Source organism: Anas platyrhynchos, chromosome 16 (assembly GCF_047663525.1).
Source record: "Anas platyrhynchos isolate ZD024472 breed Pekin duck chromosome 16, IASCAAS_PekinDuck_T2T, whole genome shotgun sequence".
Lineage (NCBI taxonomy): Eukaryota > Metazoa > Chordata > Aves > Anseriformes > Anatidae > Anas > Anas platyrhynchos.
This window is the reverse complement of record NC_092602.1, coordinates 7,523,926-7,544,292: the sequence shown is the minus strand read 5'-3', so window position 1 is coordinate 7,544,292 and position 20,367 is coordinate 7,523,926. Positions and strand designations below refer to the sequence as shown.

General features: G+C 38.4%; 1 protein-coding gene across 17 annotated transcripts in view; it reads left to right on the top strand.

The window, feature by feature from the left end:
- CIT (citron rho-interacting serine/threonine kinase) overlaps window positions 1-20,367 on the top strand; it is a 122,277-nt gene that overhangs the window by 56,038 nt on the left and 45,872 nt on the right. For all 17 annotated transcript variants that reach the window (XM_072024277.1, XM_072024276.1, XM_072024275.1 and 14 more), the window contains 5 exons: window positions 1,152-1,305; window positions 8,484-8,664; window positions 16,097-16,202; window positions 17,080-17,223; window positions 18,554-18,673. In XM_072024277.1, coding sequence (XP_071880378.1) covers window positions 1,152-1,305; window positions 8,484-8,664; window positions 16,097-16,202; window positions 17,080-17,223; window positions 18,554-18,673 — 705 coding nt within the window. The remainder of the gene's footprint in view (window positions 1-1,151; window positions 1,306-8,483; window positions 8,665-16,096; window positions 16,203-17,079; window positions 17,224-18,553; window positions 18,674-20,367) is intronic.

Genomic DNA, 20,367 nt, shown 5'->3' with positions numbered 1-20,367 from the left:
AAATTTAGCGTAAATAAATTCAAACTAGTGCATGTGAAATGAAAAGTATCCCTACTTTACCTAGTGGTGGGCTCAAGAAAAATATTTTGAAATTATGATCTAGAAAAATGCTCATTTAGTTCTTAGTAACAGAACAAAAATAGTACGTCGAATGGTAGGAGCTAATAGGAAAAAAAATCATTTATCTGGGAAAAAAGTGAAAGAAGAATGATTGTCTATTATAACCTCTAGTCTGAGAATTAGAGGCATCAAATGAAAGTAGCCAGCAGTGACTACAGAGCAAACCCAGAAGGATACTTCACACAGCACATTATGGCAAAGATCTCCCCAGCATAAGTTTGCAGCTACTGAACATTTATATGGTTTCAAGAAGTAACTAAACAAATCCAGAAGAATTTTTAAAGAAGAATGCATTGAGATCTGGCAAACACAAAGAGATTGTCCTTGCTTCACAAAATCCTAAGCCACAAATTCTTGAAAGCTTGGGAGGATTCTCTGGGGAAGTGTCTTGTGTTGCGAAGCACGGACGAAAGCACGACAGACACCAGCAGAGTCAGATCATGCTTCACCATTTTATTGCCCGAATAGCCCAACTTTTATAGTGAATTTTACAGGGGTGGACAGTGTTTCACACAAGATTATTGGTCAAAAGCACCTAGACAAACCGTTAAGAAAATAACACCACCTGCAAGAAAAGAACCCCCCCTTTTGATTAGAAGTTAGGAAAACAACCCCCTTTGTGCTTAACGGTCACGTAGGCCTAGTCCTTGAGGCCAGCTGCTGATAACAATATTTTCTGAGTTCCTTAATTGGGTGATGTGGGAGTCATTGCCGTGGGAGCTTCTCACAGTTACTCTGGCAGCTTGGTTTGCTCAGCTACAGCAGGCCCTGAGATTTCTAAGGCCTACCCCTGGTTGCTTATGTCCACGTCCTGTATGCCAATTCCCAACAGCCTTGTACTCTTCTGTTTGTGTATGCCATTGACCATTGCTCAGCATAAGATGGTGAACCGGGTCTACTATTTGTCTGATGTAATATTTATCTAATATTCATCCCTTTTGCCTGATGTATCTCTGATTATTGAAGTTTAAGAGTCTTACTGTTCTGAGACTGTTTTGCTACTGAACAAAATTATTTTCTTTCTAACCCAGAGGTTTCTGAAGTTCCCAGAGGATGTGAAAGTCAGTGGTGAATTTCTCGATCTGATCCAGAGCTTGCTTTGTGGGCAGAAGGAAAGGCTGGGTTATGAAGGACTCTGCTGCCATCCATTCTTTGCTAAAATTGACTGGAATAATATCCGTAACTGTAAGTAGAATAACACTGCATTCATAAACAATTCCTGATTTCTTGGATGACATGAAATTGTGTGCAATGTGAGTATTTAAGTGTGTTTGATATGAGCCATTAATAATGAAACAAGACTGTGTTCTGGAGTATGTGTTTTTAACAAAACAATTTGTTCTGGTTTTTGGATAGGATGTGTTAACATTTCTTAGATGAAAATTGTAAGGTAAGATGAAGTTTAATATGTTTCTATATGAATTTCTGATGCAATTGCCATATTACTGTAGGCAGTAGACTAGAAAATCAGTGGCCTTTACATGTCTTTTATCAGATTAAAATGCATCAGTGTGTTCTTTCAGGCCTTTTGCATTTCGGCTTGATTAATTTTGGCTTTTTTTTTTTTTTAAATTGTATCTTTCATTGCTTGTGATCCAATTTCTAGATATATGTTTTTTTTTTTAATCTTCTGTAGGTGATAAAATGTCAGAGGTTGTAGGGGGCATTGGTGTTTTTTCTCAAAGTTAATGTGACTAATAAATGACTAATTTTTATGGTAAAAAAAATCTGTTCCTTTAGGAATGGAATAAAATAAGTGAAGCAGATAACTTTCTATGCAGAAAGTAGTTTATAATACAAAGGAAATAACAGAATTTAGTATTTGGAAGTATTGAGGCATCAGCATTGTGGCAAAAACAAGTATTTCTGAGGTCATCAGCGATCTCTGCCCAACTTATGTTGGATACCCTTTAAGTTATTTGGACTGTAAAATTATCTGCGCAAAGTACATGTCTTCCATATATTCCTTATAAAATATGCTGCCCTGTAGTAAGAGCGATGATTGTGCTCTAATTGCCATAAATTGCTAAACCAATGCTTCTGCTTTTGATGACTATCTCAGCATTTCAGCTGTCAGCTCCACAGAATGTGTTTACTCACTTTTCTGTTGATTCATTAATTCCGAACTTGTGGAGCTGCTGTTCTGGTAAATGCCATTGTTTCTGCCCGTTGAGAGCCATTGAGCCCTGAGTGAGAAATCTTTCTCATCGTTTCAACATATGCTTCCCAGGCTTCAGCTAGCTTTGCCTTCTTTACCCAGAATCCTGTCTAAGCAACCAGTTTCCATTTCTGAAATTTTTGTATTGCATTTTTATCATATTATCTTATATCTGGAAAAAAAAAATGGTATTTGAGCATATGCTGTTGTGTTTCCCTGGCAATTGCCTGTCCAGCATTTACACAACTGCACAGGTTAATTGAGAGTCTTTTTGCCATTTCATGTAATAACAGTAATTTTGATGGGCAAGCCCTGATGTCATTATAAAGGTTAAAATAGTCATTTGGATTTTTTTTTAAATCCTGTTTTCGCCTGCAGCTGTCCAGTGGATTGCATCATTCCCTGTAATATCCAGATCCACCTATGGTGAAGATTCATGCAGTTTTGACCCCTGACTTGGTTGTTATGTCTCATACATCTTAAAAACCTCATTGTAACTGGCACAAAACACAGCAGTCCTCTTGATTTTAGTAGCAGATTCAATGTGTCACCTATTGCTTTGCTCTCTGCAGTGGTTCTCCATTTGCTGGCCTATTCAGGGCAGTGTCACCGTAGTTCTATTCAAAAGCCTCGATGGGTTCAGCCTAGGCTATCTAAGAGGTTTCTTTCTTATCTTGACCTCCTATGATAGTGTGGTTTAACTGGAGCAATGGCAGCCTGAGAAAATTAGGAAGCCAGTGAGTGCTGGAAGGGGTCACAGGATTTATAGTTAAACTAAGGAATCTCACTTCCTCAAGTTAATATGGTAAGATTTTGGGGGTATAGAATATGAATTTATCTCTAACAGGTCATTGTTAAATCAATTCTGTGTCAACACACTCAGACTTCTCTCTACTCTATAAAAGCAATGATTTTATTTCTATTTCAGACTGAGAAAGGTAGGGAAAAAATTGGTACCCATGCCTTGCAAGTATTTAAATTATCATGCTGGGTGCTACAGGATAACCATTCTTAATGCACCACTTTTGGTTAAGAATGTGCAATTCAGGGGGTTTTCTGTGTTATATTTTGTTGTTTGGTAACCTATGAAACATTTGACTTTTAAGTAAACTCCTTTGCAAAAGATAGTTTCCTTCCAAAAAGCTCCCATTTTGGGTTCGGTTAACATGTCCACAGAAGCAGCTCTTAAGTTACAGAAGGAGAATCCAGTCATTAACCAAAGGTGAACTTCAACCAAATCTGTCAGCTGGTAATTTTATCCTTCCTTAGAAATGTTTTATTGAAACATGCTTGCAGATTTTGCTGTCTGTACTCACCAACTTTTCCTATTTAATGACTTCAAAAGTTTTTTTTTTTTTTTTTAATAATTCAGAAGACTGTTTAATTTGACAGAACTTTCCAAAAATATTTTGGATTTTATACAAAATAAAAAAAAATATTTTGGATTTTTATACAATCTGTATAATCTGTCAATATTAATAATAATATTGCTAACTACCTCTTGTCTGAAAACCAGAAATCATATCAGCTGTTTAATCTAAAATGAAAAATTTGTCTAATAGAGGTTATCTGAGAGATTGTCATAAGATTCTGTTGCAATCTGATATATATATACATATAAAAATATATATTTTTATATGTAAGAGTCATTCATTTTAAGAACTGTTTTGTAACTGTATTCCAAGAAGTCTTGAAATTGGAATGGCGTATTTGGTCTTGCATGGGGAAGCTAAATATATGAGAAAAAAGGAATGAAGGTCTTGTGCAAATGAGGACTTCAGAAAGTGTTGAAGATTAATAGCAGAAGACAGCCTAAAATCAAACAGGCAGTAACCTAAATCTCCCTTAATAATTCTGCAATTCATCCTAAACCCCAAATTGTCATTGAGTATGCTAACAGTTAAACATTCTGATGTTTCCTTTAGCTGTTTGCCTTCAGAAAAAATGTGTTGACTTGTCTCTCTAAGTGGAGATCACTTTCATGTCAGATTGAAGATGACTTTTATTAACAGAACTGTATGTGTTGGATCATTGCCTTGAGAGAACAGAGAAGATGTTAAGATACTGTTACATAGATGGCTTAGAACTAATATAATGTCTTTGTTCAAGTGGCCTTAGACAAAACATCCTTTAAATTATGTCCGTTAGACCTGCTATTTTCTCTTTTTCTTCCATAACACTGTACTGAAAAAGGCCTCTTAAAACATGAGAGAGTAATGCCTAACCTACTTAAAAAGGCTGTGCAGATGCTTCTCCCCAGCAAGTATATATAGATCACCTCGTAGATCAAGAGAAGACACACTTTTATTCTTTAGAAGTGTTTTGTATTTCCTGTAAATTTCCTATTTCATTTAAGTCTTTCACTGTCCCAGGGGAAATGTGCTCTCTTCTCTGAATTCACATGAAAATATTTTGAAAGGAGGGAAGGACCTAATTAAGGCAATGTTCCTTGAACTAGTCAGAAATACCCACTAGTGCAGGGAAAACAAACAAACCAGGCCTCCCCTTCCCCACCAAAACCTAACCAAACAAATCCCCCTTTTTTTCCAGAAGAGACATTTTATCCAATCTTGACGATAAACTGGTTAAAGTACTGCATTGTGGTTTTGGTTTAACTTAGCAACCTACAACACCCCCTTTTCCTCTGAAAGTCATTCTTTGGAACAGATGGAAGAGGGTTACATCCTTCCACAAGTAGGGAGGTATCTAGGCAAGCAACTGGCTTTTTTTAAAGCATGCAGTTCCTTCCAAGATACTTTAAATGGTAAACAGAACATATACGTTCATTTGAAACAAATCAAAGGAAGAAAGAGGTCTTTATACAGTTCGTAACAGTAGAAGCATCAGGTCTACTGTCTTTTTTGACTAATAGTTTTGCCTTCCTTTTGGGTAAGCCTGAAAGAAGTGCAGATTTTTCACCTTGTCAGATGTGATGGTGTGGTTTTAGCATTTAGTTCTTTTAGGCTTATCTTGACCTCTGCTGAAGGATTCTTCCTTTTAAAGAAGGAACTGATAAGCACATCTATCCATTTGCATTCGTTCTTGTTCCAAAAATACAATAACTGTGTGAGTCCTGTGATTCTAAGCAAGAAATAATAATGGATTATTAGAGATTGGCTAGAGATTGTGTCACCATGTGACCCTCATTGAGAACCAATTTGATATCCATATTAGCTTGCTCTTACAAGACTCCTCTGTTTATTCTGTAGGCATTTTGGACATCAGGTGGAGGACTTCTTAGTCTTAGGAATAACGGACTAAGAAGAAGCTACCAAGTAATCAGACAGAATGGACCTAGCATTTTTTCCCATAGACATATTCCCTCTGATTCCTAAGTGGGTTTTCTCCAGTGTCCTGAAACTTCGGAAGAAGCTCTGAATCTCGATTTCAATCACTGTTGACAGTTCAGAATGACTTAACATCTTGAGGTGTTTTTTTTGCCTCTCCCCTTTTTTTAATGACTGTTCTATTTTTTTTTTCGTTAGTCACTACTGTTTCTTGATAAAAGTATTGTAACAAGGTTATACTGCAAAGTTGCAGTTTATGGACTGTCAGTCATAGAATTTCAGTGAATGTAAAATAGAGAGCAAATGCATTTTCAATATTTTTCAAAATAGTGTTCAAAATTTCTCTTATTTGTGCCCATCTATTAAACATTACAAGAAACCGTAGTGTAAAATTCTGTGCTCTTTAAATTAGATACCCACCAGCCCCAAGGGTTTAGTCTGCCTCACATTCAGTTTTTTATTTTTGCATCCATTGTTCCCCTATTGAATCTATTTTATCTTTTTAAGTGCGTGCTGATCATAGGCATATTTAAATTGTATATTTTTATGCATGTAATTTGGCTAGGTATTCTTATTCTTGGTAAGAAGAAAGACTTTCTTTTTAATTGTAATGGCTCGAAGATGACTCTTTAGAGCTCCTTAGCTACCTTCTGGTGAGAAGGAAGACACTAGATCTCTCTTTATAAGTTGAAGTTAACTGTCAGAATCTGAGGAGTATATAACAGGGATGTTATACCATTATAAAAATGTGGCTATATTGGTTTTTGCTACCTCTTTAAGAAAGATTCTAGATTTCCCCAAATGAAGGGAATAGTTTGCTGTTTTCTCAAATACGTTGCTTCATCAACTCAATCTGTCTTCAAAGACAACACTAAAAACCTCATGGCAACCCCTTCCTCTGAGAGGATGTGCAAAGTTCTTTAAACAGAGGTGCTAAACTAAAATATATTAATTCCTGTAATTATCCTCCTCTGCTATGAATTAACTGTAACTTTGGGGTTATATCTGCATTAAAGATGATATACTTATGAACTGTGTTATGTTGCTTCCATCTTTTTAATAAAGAGCATATGAAAGAGTAGCTTGATGTTGTCCTGACATTAAGTGAATTTAAAAAAAAAAAGATCCTAATAAACAATCTATGTTCCAAAAATATGTTTACAATACATAGATGTTAGTATTATACTGGATCTAAATATGCATTGAAACCAATAAAACAGCAGAACATAATAAATGCATGATATTGACAGAAAATCTAAATGTTCTGGGGCCAGTAAGTAAAAGTGCTTACTGCTGAACCTTTTAAATTTGTATATTTTCCCCCATTTATCTCATTCTGATGTGCTTGGAACTACTGTACGTGAGCAGCATCCTATCGGCTTCATGGAATTCCTTCTCTCGTCCCTGCTCAGCGGCAGCGTCAGAATGGCTCCTCGGGGAGCTGCTAACGAAGCATGCGTGTGCAGTTGTGATTTGGCAGTTTACAGAGACAGATTTTTTTGGCTATTAATACTGGTCTGGTGGGTAGTTTAAGCATAGGTTTGTCTAGAGAATTAAGAGTTAAAAAGCAGGCTGTGAAAGGCTTTGGCAACCTAGAGGGAGCTAGCAAGCTCCAGCCGTGACTCATTCTGCCTGTGTCAGTCAGATAAGCATCAGCATCTGTCACGAATGCAGGCAGGTAGGGTTAAACTCGGAGCATGCAGAGAGTGAGGAGCAGGGAGCCTGCACTGCAGGGGTTGTAATGTTTGTTCCCGGTTCTTCAATTCTCATCAGCCCTTCAGCTACAGGAGATCTATACTGGATCCATGGTAACGGTTTTAGCACACTACACTTCCATCAGCTTGTGACAATGGGCTGTGTTCTAGTTACGGACTGAAGAGCTGTCTCCTTCATAGAGCAAAAAAAGAGATTAGTGGATTTGCAGTGAGTGAGGACCTGAGTGATGAAATAAAAAGAAAAAAAAAAAAAAGAAAATGTGATTTAGTGAGGTAGGAATTGCACAGCAGGCTTTTGCATTCATTCCTTTCACACACGTAGCCAAGCCAGCAGGTAGCTGGGGTGCTGCACATCAATGAGAATTACTTGTCCTTTTGTTCCCTTGGTTAATTAAACTGAGGTAAATGTTAGAAAATCAGCTGAAATCCACCAGCTGCTTAGCAAGTTAAATTGTACCAATTTAGAAACTGTAGTAGAAAATACATTGTAATTCCAGCTATATATACCTCTCTTCTGAGCTGATTGTATCAGAGCCAGACTGCAGTGGTGTCCCAACAAGAGTTCCAGATCTTTAGCAAGCTCTTCTGGGTAAATAAAATCTTGCTGATATTTCTTCTCTTCCTAAAGACTAATCAGATTTCAGTAGCTGTAATTTATTAAAAGCTTCCAGGAGAAAGACTAGTTTACTGCTGCTTAGAAGCCCGTGCTGGGGAGATTCTTGGCATATTAAAGGGTAGATATTATCCCTTATCTAACTAGCAAAAGCTCAGGCTACGTTCTCATATAGAGTCTTCATTAAATGGATAGGCTGGAGACATTTTCTAGACGAATCGGAATTGAATGACTTCTAGCTATATTGCAGTAATGATTTTATTAGCCTGGTGTTTTGATTTGATTCAGTATATGTTTGGGAAAACAAAATGGAAAAAAATCCACAAGGAAATACCAACCCGAAGTCCCAAACCTAAAACCCAGCTTAATCAGTGTGGAAGATACTCTGCCTGCAGAGTGGAAGCCATGTTGGTAGCGGAAGGGTTAATCTCTTGTTGCTGTAATACGATTTGAGAGCAGCAGCTCAGTCTGCTTGTGTTAGCAAGATTAAAAGCAGGAGCTGCAGTGCCATTGCGAGCACTGAATGAGTGGGACTGTTGCAGAGTGAACTGTAGCTGAATTTTATCTTTTCTCCTTGCTTTTTTCACCAGCTCCTCCCCCCTTCGTTCCTACTCTCAAGTCTGATGATGACACCTCAAATTTTGATGAACCAGAGAAGAATTCGCGGGTTTTATCCTCTGCGCGCCAGTTGAACCCGGCAGGTTTCTCGGGTGAAGATTTGCCATTTGTGGGGTTTTCATTCATCAAGGCATTGGGAGCCCTCAGATCAGAGTAAGTAGGAATTTATTGCTTAGGTGCATATGACCACTGGAAAAATACGAAGGCTTGTTACAGTGAGGATGTTGTGTGTGGGGGGAAAAAAGCTGTTTTAACTGGCCTGCGCTGTGCTTTAGGGAAGGTGCCAGATTCTGGCTTTATCTGTTGCTGCTGTGTGTTGTTCATGTCGTTCCGTTCTGTGATTATTTCTGAGGTGAGGGAAAGGAAAAGGAATAGAAGGATTGATTCTAGAACAGTTATTGTTAAAATTGTTTTTCAAATACTTTGAATTAGTTGCTGCTGTTAACCAGGGAGCAGTAGGTGATTGCATTACTGGTATTGCAGATCTCTGAAAGAAGGAAAATACCTAAAGAGTTCGAAGATGGAAAAGCGGGGAGGGCATTTTATTGGGTCAGAGAGTGGGCACCACAGTGCTGGGGATATGTAAGGCTGAATCAGTGATACACAGAAATGGAGCTCCCCTGATCTGGGAATGTGCGGTGGTGGGTCAGGGAACAAGAGCTCCACAGCAGCTGACTGTGTTGAGTTAAATGTGAAGATTGGATAGAGCTGCACTGTGTGTTAAGAGACTGTAGATTCGGGTGAAGCATGCAGGGTTTTTGTGGAGAGGGGTAAAGATGCAGAAAAAAAGGTTTTCAATCGAAAGAAAATGTGATTTCATAGAGAACAGTCAGGAAAAAGAAGAATATAAATAGTGTGGTATAAACCATTTGGTGTGGCGGGTGGTTAGTTCCTGATCATAGAGCTATGGAAAAAGTATTAGTGCAGTATGTTAAGTTGAGAAGTCCTTCCCTCAGTACCGAGAGGCCTCTCAGGGATGCGATGTCTTTAGCTGGGTTAGTGACTCGATGCACTAAGGCGCTGTGCTGTGTTTTCGTGTTAACCATCGTTCGTTGCTGCTAGTTAGTTCCCATAAGGGACTTTGTTGATTTGTCTTAACTGAGTTTTCATTTTCCTATCGTATTGGTTGTGATAGGTGCTTCTAGGGGAAGTGTGCAACCAAATCTGGTGACACTGTTGACATCTTTGATCTTGCCCACACCGTGAATCAAGGTTATATGATGGTTATGCCAGTAATAAAATGGGAGTCTTTGGCTGTCCCTCTTCAGTAGAGTTGCTTTTACGATAAATGTGGAAGGAAGGGAGAGGATGTAGCAACCAAAAAAGTATTGTTTTGGTGAAATGATCTATTATTGTCAGCAGAATTAGGAAAATTGAATGTTGTATCTGTGATACCTGGGGTTAAAATCTACGGTGATTTACAAGTGAAATAACTTATGGTGTTATCTTTTCTGCCTGGGGTTCTGCAATCCATCTATCAAGGCTAGACCATTCATGTATCAGTCAGAAGAGGCTCAATGAACACACATGTACGGTAAAACCGTGTATGTAACAGGGTCCAGGACTGCAACTGGAGAAGAGCCCGAGGTAAAGTCTCATGAACAGTGGTGTAACTGTGCTGGAGATGGAAGGCTGAAAACTAAAAGAGGAGTAGCAAATTGACTGATACGTTTTCTTAGGGGACCTAGTACCGAAGATGCATATTGGAGTTATATTTGGATTTTGGCAATAGATAGAAGGGCTACAGCAAAAGAATATTGAGATTAATGTGTTCTGGCGAAATTATGACTGAAGTCAAATTTCTTCTTCGTGTGGCCTGGTCTTTCCTGAGCTGAAATTAATGTACTTAATTTCCTCCAAAATGACTTTGATAGGAGTAGATCTTAGTGGTTTCTTTTTCTTTTTCTTTTTCTTTTTTTTAAATACAATCTTGATAAATTTGTTTTTATGTCAAAAGGTATAAATACTTCGATGTACATCCTTAAAGAAGGCGATTTAAATGTGGCAAAGAATATACATAGACCTGCATATATCTGTATTTAAATAATGAAGTGACTAGTTTATTCTCAGTATCGCTGCAACCCTGGGAGGTAAAGATAACTTCATACTTATAAGATATTGTTTGGATATGTGTTTTACTGAGGAAATTACAGTATTGTTTCTGTCCACACTACCATGAAAATCACATTCTTGATGGGGAACAAAGCAGTAAATGGAGGTCAGGCTTATCTGTTGTGAATCCTGGGATGCTTTCTCTGCAAAGTCCTAAGTCATCAAGTTTATCTGTGCACATCTTTTCTTTTTAAAACCTTTCCTTGCAAAGTCTATCCCTTATGGTTGCTAAGTGATGCAGATCTGTTTTCCTGTGTCTGCAGCATGACAACTAATGCCTCTAGTGCTGCTCACAGTTAGGCCAGGCAACTGCAGGGTGTCGTTAATAAGGTCCTTGAAACTTTCCTTGCTCATAATTTAAAACCTGTCAAGCCAAGTTTTGGGTTAAACCCTGTTCATTGGATAGTAAGAAGCTACAGTAGAGGTAGGAATTTCAATTCCTTTAGGGAAAGGACAGTTCAAAAAACTGGACAGAAGCATAAAACGTTCTCATTTCCCATAATCTTCTTTCTCCTAACCACTTAGTGTTAGAAGGGTTCACCTAAGTCACTTAGACCTATTGACAGAAATTACATAGTCACCATGTAGTTTAGAAGGGTCACTGAATGATAATATTCGGTGTGTTGTCCCATACCAAGAGTTCTAGGAAGAATTTGTGGCCCTATAACAAATGTGAGCGCAAACAGAAGAGCAAAAGGCACAACAATAATGGGTCATAGGAAGCAATCAAGGGAAATCATGGTTTTCCAACACCTGACAGAAACTTTGTAGTTCCTAAAGGGGGCTACAGGAAAGCTGGGGAGGGGCTCTTTGTCAGGGAGTGCAGTGATTGGACAAGGGGGAATGGCTTTAAATGGAGGCACTGGCACAGGATGTCCAGAGAAGCTGTGGATGCCCCATCCCTGGAGGTGCCCAAGGCCCCCTTGGATGGGGCTTTGGGCAACCTGGTGTGGTGGGAGGTGTCCCTGCCCATGGCAGGGGTTGGAGTGAGATGATCTTCAAGGTCCCATCCAACCCAACCCATTCTATGAAATCAAGGGCATAGCTTATGCCATAAGTTCCTGTTCTAGTGGAGTGTTGGTTAAATAAATCTCCAGTATGATTCTAAGTGGGATCAGGCTGCAGGGGATCTCTCCAACTAACTCCTCCCATCATGGCCTCAGAATTCTTGATCTGGGAGAGAAATACTTGTCTGGCTGCTGGTTTGGCTGCGAGCATGTGACTGTGACAAGATAACAGGCAACTGAGAGTTTAATTCCATTAGAAGCTGTCCCCACTTCATTTCCTGTCCCTAACTGTAGCTGATCTCCAGCGCTTAGAACAAGTGAGAAAAACCCTTAGATGCTAGAGATATGCATCAGGTGATGAAAGAAAATTATTCTTGTCCCCTGCAGGTGACAAGCAGAAGCCCTAAGGCATACAAAAAATAGGACTAACCAAATATACAATAATAAAACTAACAAAAAGTAGTTTATGATGTAAAATTTTGCCTTTCTCTCTTGTCTCTTGTGTGGAGTAAATAACTGAAGGGCCCTGACTACTTATGATACAAAAATTAGGTTAATACCAGAACTCAGAGATATTAATAGGCACAGCCAGCAGTGGGACTAGTACCCCAGCTCAGTTGCTGATAAGGGTTTTTGCTTTTCAAAATTATCTTTCAGCATAGAATAAATATAATCTTAATATTTCTTGTAAGTGGTCTGTAAGGCTACGGTAGATGGCCCAGATCTTTTCTGTAGAATCATAAGAAGTGGCATTTTTCAAGATTTTAAAAATTATTTAAGATTTGAAGTGGATTCATGATCATCGTTACCAGATACTGAGAGTTAAAATGAGGCCATTCCTCCAAAAGGAAAGATCACTGATTTCATCCAACAGTTTGTAGGTTCTGGTAAACTCTTTCACCAAAGATAGATTAGAGAGGAAACAGAGGACGAGCAAACTGAAAATATGCTTTGCTTCAGCTTGCTCTATTCACAGATTGATGGTATCACTGTTTGGTTTTAGTTGTTTTTTTTAGGCCTGAGCAAGCATTTACGAGGGGGCGGAAGGTACAGATGAGTATAATGCTAAAAAGAATAGAGCATGAGGGATGGGGGATGAGATTATAGGCATGCTGTGTGGGGGCCAGGATTAGGACAGATGGTGTCAATCATTGTGAGCAGGAAGAAGCACAGGTGAGCTGGGAGCTTGAGAGGGGCATAAAAGAGCAAAGGAAGGTAAGAGGTAAGATGTACAGGAGAGGCTCAAGAGAGTTCTGTGCCCCAGAATCATCCTATAGCTTTTCCCATACCGATGTTTTTCTCCTCAGCCATGTTAAGACTGGAGGCGCTTTTACACAACTAGCACCATTTCTGATAGCTCTGCTGGTTGAGGCTGTTGCTGATCTAGCTGTGAAATCGCTAGATAATCAGCTGTAAGTTAACTTGTTTTTTTAGACGTGTGGGCAGTGCTTCCTTTGAAAGTAAATTGGCACAGCCAGCGCTATCAGCACTTGGTACTATAGACTTTTTTTTTTTCTTCCATCTTCTATTGCAATGTTCTTGTTGATGTATGCTGGTTACCTTTTGTTAATCTATTTTTCACACTTCGGAGGAAACAGCAGAAACTGCTCTGTTGTGCTAAAATAATTGATCCAGATGTAGCAGTTAATTAAATGAAATACTCTGAGACGGTACCAACCTAGATGATAGCTTTCCAACATGGCTTTTGATGTTGGACTTTGCGTTTAATTTCGGAGTTGCTGCTGACTGAGGAAGAACATAAGTGCCCCAGCAAGGTGGGCATTTTCCACCTTGTCATGCTGTGTTGAGAGCTTATATCACCATGACAAGCCTTATTAATTTAATCACTCTTCCATTTCTCTTGATTTCCTCTCTCTGTCCCTTTTCTGATACTTTGAAGGTTATGTGGATGTTCATGGAGTCGTTCCAATATAATTTGTACAAAGAAAAGTATTACTGGGGAAGGCTATCTCTGAAAAGCTGTGTGTCCAATGCTAACTGAAATTAGCTGCTCTTGGGGGTAAGATATACTAGTTTCCATGGCAGGAAAACGGTTGTGTTACTAGGATGTGTATTTTTAAGGGAATTTTTTTCCCTCTTTAGACAAGGGTGAGAAGGAAAGACTGTAGTTCTAGTCTGTATCCTTCTCCTTCCTTCCTTACACCAGCCCTGAGGAGCAGCTCCCTCTAGAGTCACCTCATGAAATTCAAACTTCGGTCAGCGCGATTCTGCTGTGTGCCATCCTGTCCCGAAGCCATCCCTTGCGACTGAGCATCGTGTCTTTGCTGAGCGAGCTCTGGGTCTTCTTGTCTGAATCTGTCCCGGTACTTCCTGGGCTGCAGTGCACATTGAGGCTTTATGCTGGCTGGTTAGGAGATACTTTTGAAATGCAAAATGGTGCCTGCACTATTATGTTTTGATTGCTTTAATAACAAATAAAATAAATAAGGGAAAATAACAAATAAAATGGGCCCCTTTGGGAAGGTAAAATACAAACAACAAATAAAATCAGTTTTGTGAATACTGACTAGAGTTTTCTTAGGTAATCTCTCAGATTTGAAAAAAAATAAAAAGGTGGTGCCTGGTGTTGAAACTATAATTCTTTAAAAACAAAGTTTGCTTTAGCCAGTACCGTTCAGGCCTGTAAAGCTAACTTTTAGTTATCAAAAGATTTCCAGACTCATCTCAATATACATTTGCAGCTATTTACATATATTTGATTTACATTTTAAAGCAGATTCCTTAGTGTCTTTTTTAGTTAATGTGAGCTTTAATTTGTATTTTTAGACTGCTTTTCTCAACTATTCATTTTTAGCCTTGTTTGTACACCCAGCTGTTAAGGGATTTAATATGCAACTTTCTCAGATGGTTGCCTTTTCTCTGTAGGAGTATAGACACGCTTTATAAATTGATTTTTAAATATGATAATCTGACAGATCGGACCGATTGCACCAGGACTAAAGGAATGCTTTACTAAAGCTTTCACTTCTAGCTTTTGTTTTTTTACTAAGTCCTGACCATATCAGTCCTGACATGCAGGACTTTTTCTTTTAAGTTTTTCCACACTAGGTTTCTGAAGAAATGATTAAGGTTAGAACTTTCAAGGCACCATTGGCGCATTTTGATGTATTTGTTTGCTAATATCAATGCTGTGTTTCCTAATGACAACTTAAGGTGGTGGTAGTGAAGATCTATTTTGCTACATACATGTTGGTTTGCCATTTTCATAAAAATCAATTTTTTTTGTGACTATGCTGCATATATATTTGGATTTAGGAACGGATTTTTTCTCAGAAAATGGTGGTGATGGAATCAAACTTTCCTTGGTGTTAAGAAGAGACTGCTGCTGTGTGTGGGTGTGTGGCTATATGCAGAGAGCTGCTCAAAGCTCATTTTTCTCCATGGGGATAACTGGCTGCATACCAAACTATGGCCAGGAGAAGCAGAAAGCAATGTGTGGGCAGACTGTATGATCTTTTATTAGCACCTTCATTGTACTTCTGTGTTTTTACACATTAGTTAACACTGGTTCCATCATTAACTGCTTCAGTATCTAGTTTGAATCACTTTATGCGAGGCAAAATGTGATTTTTGAAGTTATGTTTTGATGTGTGCACTTTCTTTTTCTTTTTTTATTGCTAAAATGTACATATTTAAGACTGCAAATCATTAAAAATGTTCCACAACATTGAGGGGCTTCCTTTCCTTTTCTAGAATGAATTTAGACTAACAGAAAGGTCATCTTCCTAAATGTAGATAGGAAGCTTAAGAAAGTGTAAATATTTTTCCCTGTTTTCTGGAGTCAACTTGTTTTGAGCAAGTTGTGTCTCATGGGAAAAAAGAAAAAAAAACACAAACAAACAAAACTTAAGTGGAACTCTGAAGTTCTGCAGTGTGACTAATCATTGATATTGACTGAGTTCATAGGGATAATATGAATTAGGTTGGGAAAGTTTTACTTCTATTTTGAGTTGTGGAAGATAATTAAGGATATGAAATTCTCCTTATGGTGCAGATTGTGACACAAAATTTTTAGGGCTCTCGTATTTTAATTATAGTTTTAAAATTCTGTTTAACGATGATGTGCAAAAAATTAGCACTTCTCTGAAAACGTTATCCTTCCAAAATGGTTAAATTGACCATAAAGCTTTGTTTCTGTTACGCTTACAAATCTGTACGAGAGTTATGCAAAAATGTGGCTCTGATTTATTGTTTAGTGCTCTAACATAAGTCACTGATGGAAAATATTAATATTTAACTAAAGTATGCATAGATTATTTAATAATGATATAGTATCATCAGGTTTTATGGTATATTTGATCTGAAATGACAGCTGTTAGCATGTGGTTGCTGCACCATTCTTCTAACTGTTGTGTAAGTGTCCAATGACTTTACCAAGGCTGCATAAATGCAGATTTCTTCATCTTTTGCCTATATTCACGTGCTGTTTGGCTTTGCTCTTTTAGATCTGTTTTTTCAAGTGTGGACTCTCCAGTCAAGGTCAGCTCCATGGAAAAGAAACTTCTTCTCAAGAGCAAAGAACTCCAAGACGCACAGGACAAGTGTCACAAGGTATTTATTTATGCAGTTGACCGTCTCCATTGCTCAAGGAATCTGCAACCACTGTATGTCCAGGGATCTGTCAGATGCTGCTGATCATCCAGATTCGTGGTGGGCAAAGTGCTTTTCCTTCAGTGAGGTGGCTTCCTGTCCAATACGAAGGGAGATGAATTTAGGCCATGCTGTTGCTCTAGATCCTTTTATCTTAACAAGAAGAGGCTCTGGATTTTAAACAGTCCATTTCTCAGCGTGACACAGACGACTGCTGCTTCCTGCAGGCCGTGCCTCCTCTTCATCATATGCACAATTACAGCAGCACTGTTCTGAGGTTCTCTCTTCCTAACTCATCAGCTTCTGCTTATATAACTGCTGTCACGTCACTGGTTATGGTGAACATCTTGTAACAGTTGCTGTGCTCCAATAAAGGGAACCTGGTGGAGTCTTTTGAAACTCACTGCTTGTTTGAGACTTTTATGAGAGTTCAATTACTTTTCTCCTTGCTCTGTTCTGGATTTGACCGTTTGCTCCTGACAAGGAGATGGGGAGAAACCATCTCCTGGTCCAGCATGGATTTGGGATAAGGTTAAAGTGACCCATCTCTGCAAGTCAGGTGAAAAATGATTGTGGCTTCTTTGCTAACTGGGGTTCGAAGAATGACTGAATATGAACAAGCAGCTTGAATGAATGGGGTGACTTAGACTTACTACTTGTCCTTAAGAAGAACTGTGCATTCCTGGAGCAGAGACAATGGTATTGGAATTTAAACACCTTTTGGAGAAATATAGCTTAGAGGTCTCTTGGAGACAAATTCCTGACAAACAGAGCTCTGAAAGTAGCAGTTAACAAAGCTTTTGGAGACCCCTTTATAACCTCTTGATATTTATTGCAGATGGAGCAGGAAATGACGCGGTTGCACCGGAGAGTGTCAGAGGTGGAGGCTGTACTTAGCCAAAAGGAGGTGGAACTGAAAGCCTCTGAGACCCAGCGATCCCTCCTGGAGCAGGACCTGGCCACATATATCACAGAATGCAGTGTGAGCCCTTATACCAGTCCTTTCCCCTCTGAAGGCCTGAAATCTGGTGGTCTTTGTCTTTCTCTTCCATCATGGTTTCAGCAAGGGTGCATGATGGAGAGAAGATAAACAAGAGGCTCTCTGTTGAAAATGGAGCGCTAAATTGTTTGCAGAGGCTTGTTCGATAATTTTATTCAAACTGTTTCATGTTTATTTGCTTAAAATGTACAGGAATAACTAATGTTCTGGTCTTGCTGAAAATATGTGTTTTTTTTTTTTTTTTTTTGTCTAGCTGTGCTAGAGCATACTTGGGTTTGGCTTCTTACAGGTTTCTTAGCCAGAAGAGGATGGGGCCTAATCACTACCTAGACAGACGTCTTCAAGGGCAAATAAGATGATTAGGAAATGAAGGTGTTGCCTCAAGCCATGCCATTCTGAGTACAGACAGATCGAGTTCCTCAGCATAACGTCAGGGATGATGCTAGGACAGCTGCTATTTTTCAGATACAATATAAAAATGAGGCTTTAAAACCATGTCTTCAAATATCATTTGGCACTTCTCATAGGAGTGGGAATGTCTGCCCAGTTGTCCTGGCATGATTCCAGGGAGGGTATTTTCATTCCAGTTAATAGTCTTTGTATTTTAAGTTGGATTTATTAGTCTGTTTCCTCTCTCCTAGCAAGAACAAAAATCCAGATAATGCACTATTTCAGAGAATTGAGAAGCATTTCTGATGGGCTTGTTTGTTGGGAAGTATGTCTTAAAACTGGGTTGAGTGACTTTCCTATGCCAAATAAGTAAATAAATAAAACTAAGTTTATGTCTTTCTGGTGAAGATTAATCCACAGTTGTTAGGAGGACTACCGGTCTGTTGAAATTTGCAGGTAAAGTATGTGGTGAGATATTGAAGCAATTCTGTCCTTTGTGAAAGTTTAACGATGATTTAAAGGTTTTAACTCACTTAACAGTAACAAGAAAAATGGACAAGGTTGTTAGTAACATGAAGATGAATTGTATCTAGGTTGTGAATTAATAGTTCTGGATAAAAGATGGATAAATGCTGTCAATAATAGATGCCTTTTGTGATCTCTGTTTGGTTTCTGTCTCTAAACTGATGTGAGGAAGTAGAGATTTGAACTAAGATTTCAGTGTAGTAAACGCTGTTTATAAAACGGGCTGCTTCTATCCAGATAAAAGACACGCTGGCCATGATTTTTTTATGGTTCCATCATTGCTGCCTTTTTTTCAATGCTTCTCTATGGTCAAAGAGGAATTTTCATAGTTAAAAGTCTTTATTATACAGCCATCTGAAAAAAAAATACTGTATTTTGAACATTTCACTTTCTGCAGAGCTTAAAGCGAAGCCTGGAACAGGCACGGATGGAGGTGTCTCAGGAAGATGATAAGGCACTGCAGCTACTTCATGATATCAGAGAGCAGAGCCGAAAACTGCAAGAGATCAAAGAACAGGTATACCTGCTTCTTTGGGGAGCAGAGTGGCTATCTACAAATATGCACTCTTGGCACATTCTAGCTCTGTTGTCAAGATTGCATTGTATGTTGGTGGACTGCAATGACTCCCAGTCTATGTGTTTTAAACAAAATGGGATGCTACTTAAGAAAGCACAAACTCTAAACCTCCAGTTTTTCTCTTCCTGAACCTGAAGGTACTTTGTAAAGGCAGTTCAGGAGAAAGCTGAAATGCTTTGCTAGTATGCTGCATTAGAAATGAACTGTCAGCTTTAAATGGTCAAGCTGTATAGATTTCAAAACAATAGATTTCATAAATCGTAACCTTGGAAAGCACTGAACTAGCTTTGATATTTTTTCCTTATCCGGCCATTTAAAATGCTTAATTAGTAGTCTTTCAAAATAGCATCTGTGGTGTCTTAACTGTGCCTTTCATAACTCTATTCATTTGCAAAGGTGTTCATAATTTTATCCCACCAGAAGAAGGGTGAAAATTCATTAATCTGTAGTGTTGTTCATAAAGAAGAAAATGTCAAAATTAAATGAAAATATGGTGACAGACGTGGACACTTTTAGGATTAAAAATAATCTACACGACAGAACCCATTCAGTTTTGTGAATTAACACATTATATTAAGAAAAAGAAATTGAAATTTGCTATGGAGTTCAAACAATTCTTGCAATTATCTGCTGGGTTTCATCTTCAAAGCACTTTACAAATGTTAACAGAATAATTTCATAGGGTTTGAGACAAGGAAGCCCAGAAACCTTGGTAATAATTCTCCAGATAGGAGCAACACTTCTGTAAAAAGTAATGAAATGCAAAAACAACCCGCTGGATGGAGCAGGCCTCCAAAGACTTCTACAGCATTCTTCTGGATGGTTGTTTTATGTAATACAAGGGATATAAATTCATCACTCTGTGTTCTGGTGCTTCATTAGCAAAATTGCTTTAAATGTTGAAATGTTGAAGGTTTTTGGTAATCATAAATACCAATAGCTTGTTGAGCAGTATATTTTTTCTTTGTTAAATGAGTCTAATGCAAGTACTTTTTAATCAAATATTTTGTCCCAGAATCTTTTAACTTATCTCATGAAGATTCATAATGACATAAAAATTCTGCTTAGGTCAACAAATGGATCTGTAATATGTTGTAGACTTTCATATCTGGGGGATCTTGTGAGCTATCTGAAACCTGTCTGCAATAACACCACAACAAGATATGCAGAAATGTTTTTGCTGACTCATACCGGCAGGTGGATCTTGGCCAGTAAAGACATGGATCATTATTTTTATGTTGGGGGAAACGGTAGGTGAGATAGATGAGTCCCTTAGAGTTTTGCTGTTGAGAACCCCAAGCTCTTGAGAACCAGTAAAACTCAGAGCATATCAGAACCTTCAAAAGCAGTAATTAAGCATTTGGTATTTTCAGGGCAGGACAGTAGGTTCAACTTCACTGGAATACTTGAAGAGTGTTGTGGCTATTTATTTATTTATTTGTTTTTAACTCAGCATTAACTGGTCATTACATCGTGAAGACCTGAACAAATGGATCGACTTATAACGTGTCAGAACCTTTATAGTTTTAGAAAGGTCTATTCATATGGTCTGCTCATTCATATGTAGCTACTGTGACTCGTTTTGGTTCAGGTAGTTGCCCTAAGCCTTGCCTGTCCATTAGTAAGTGCTTAAA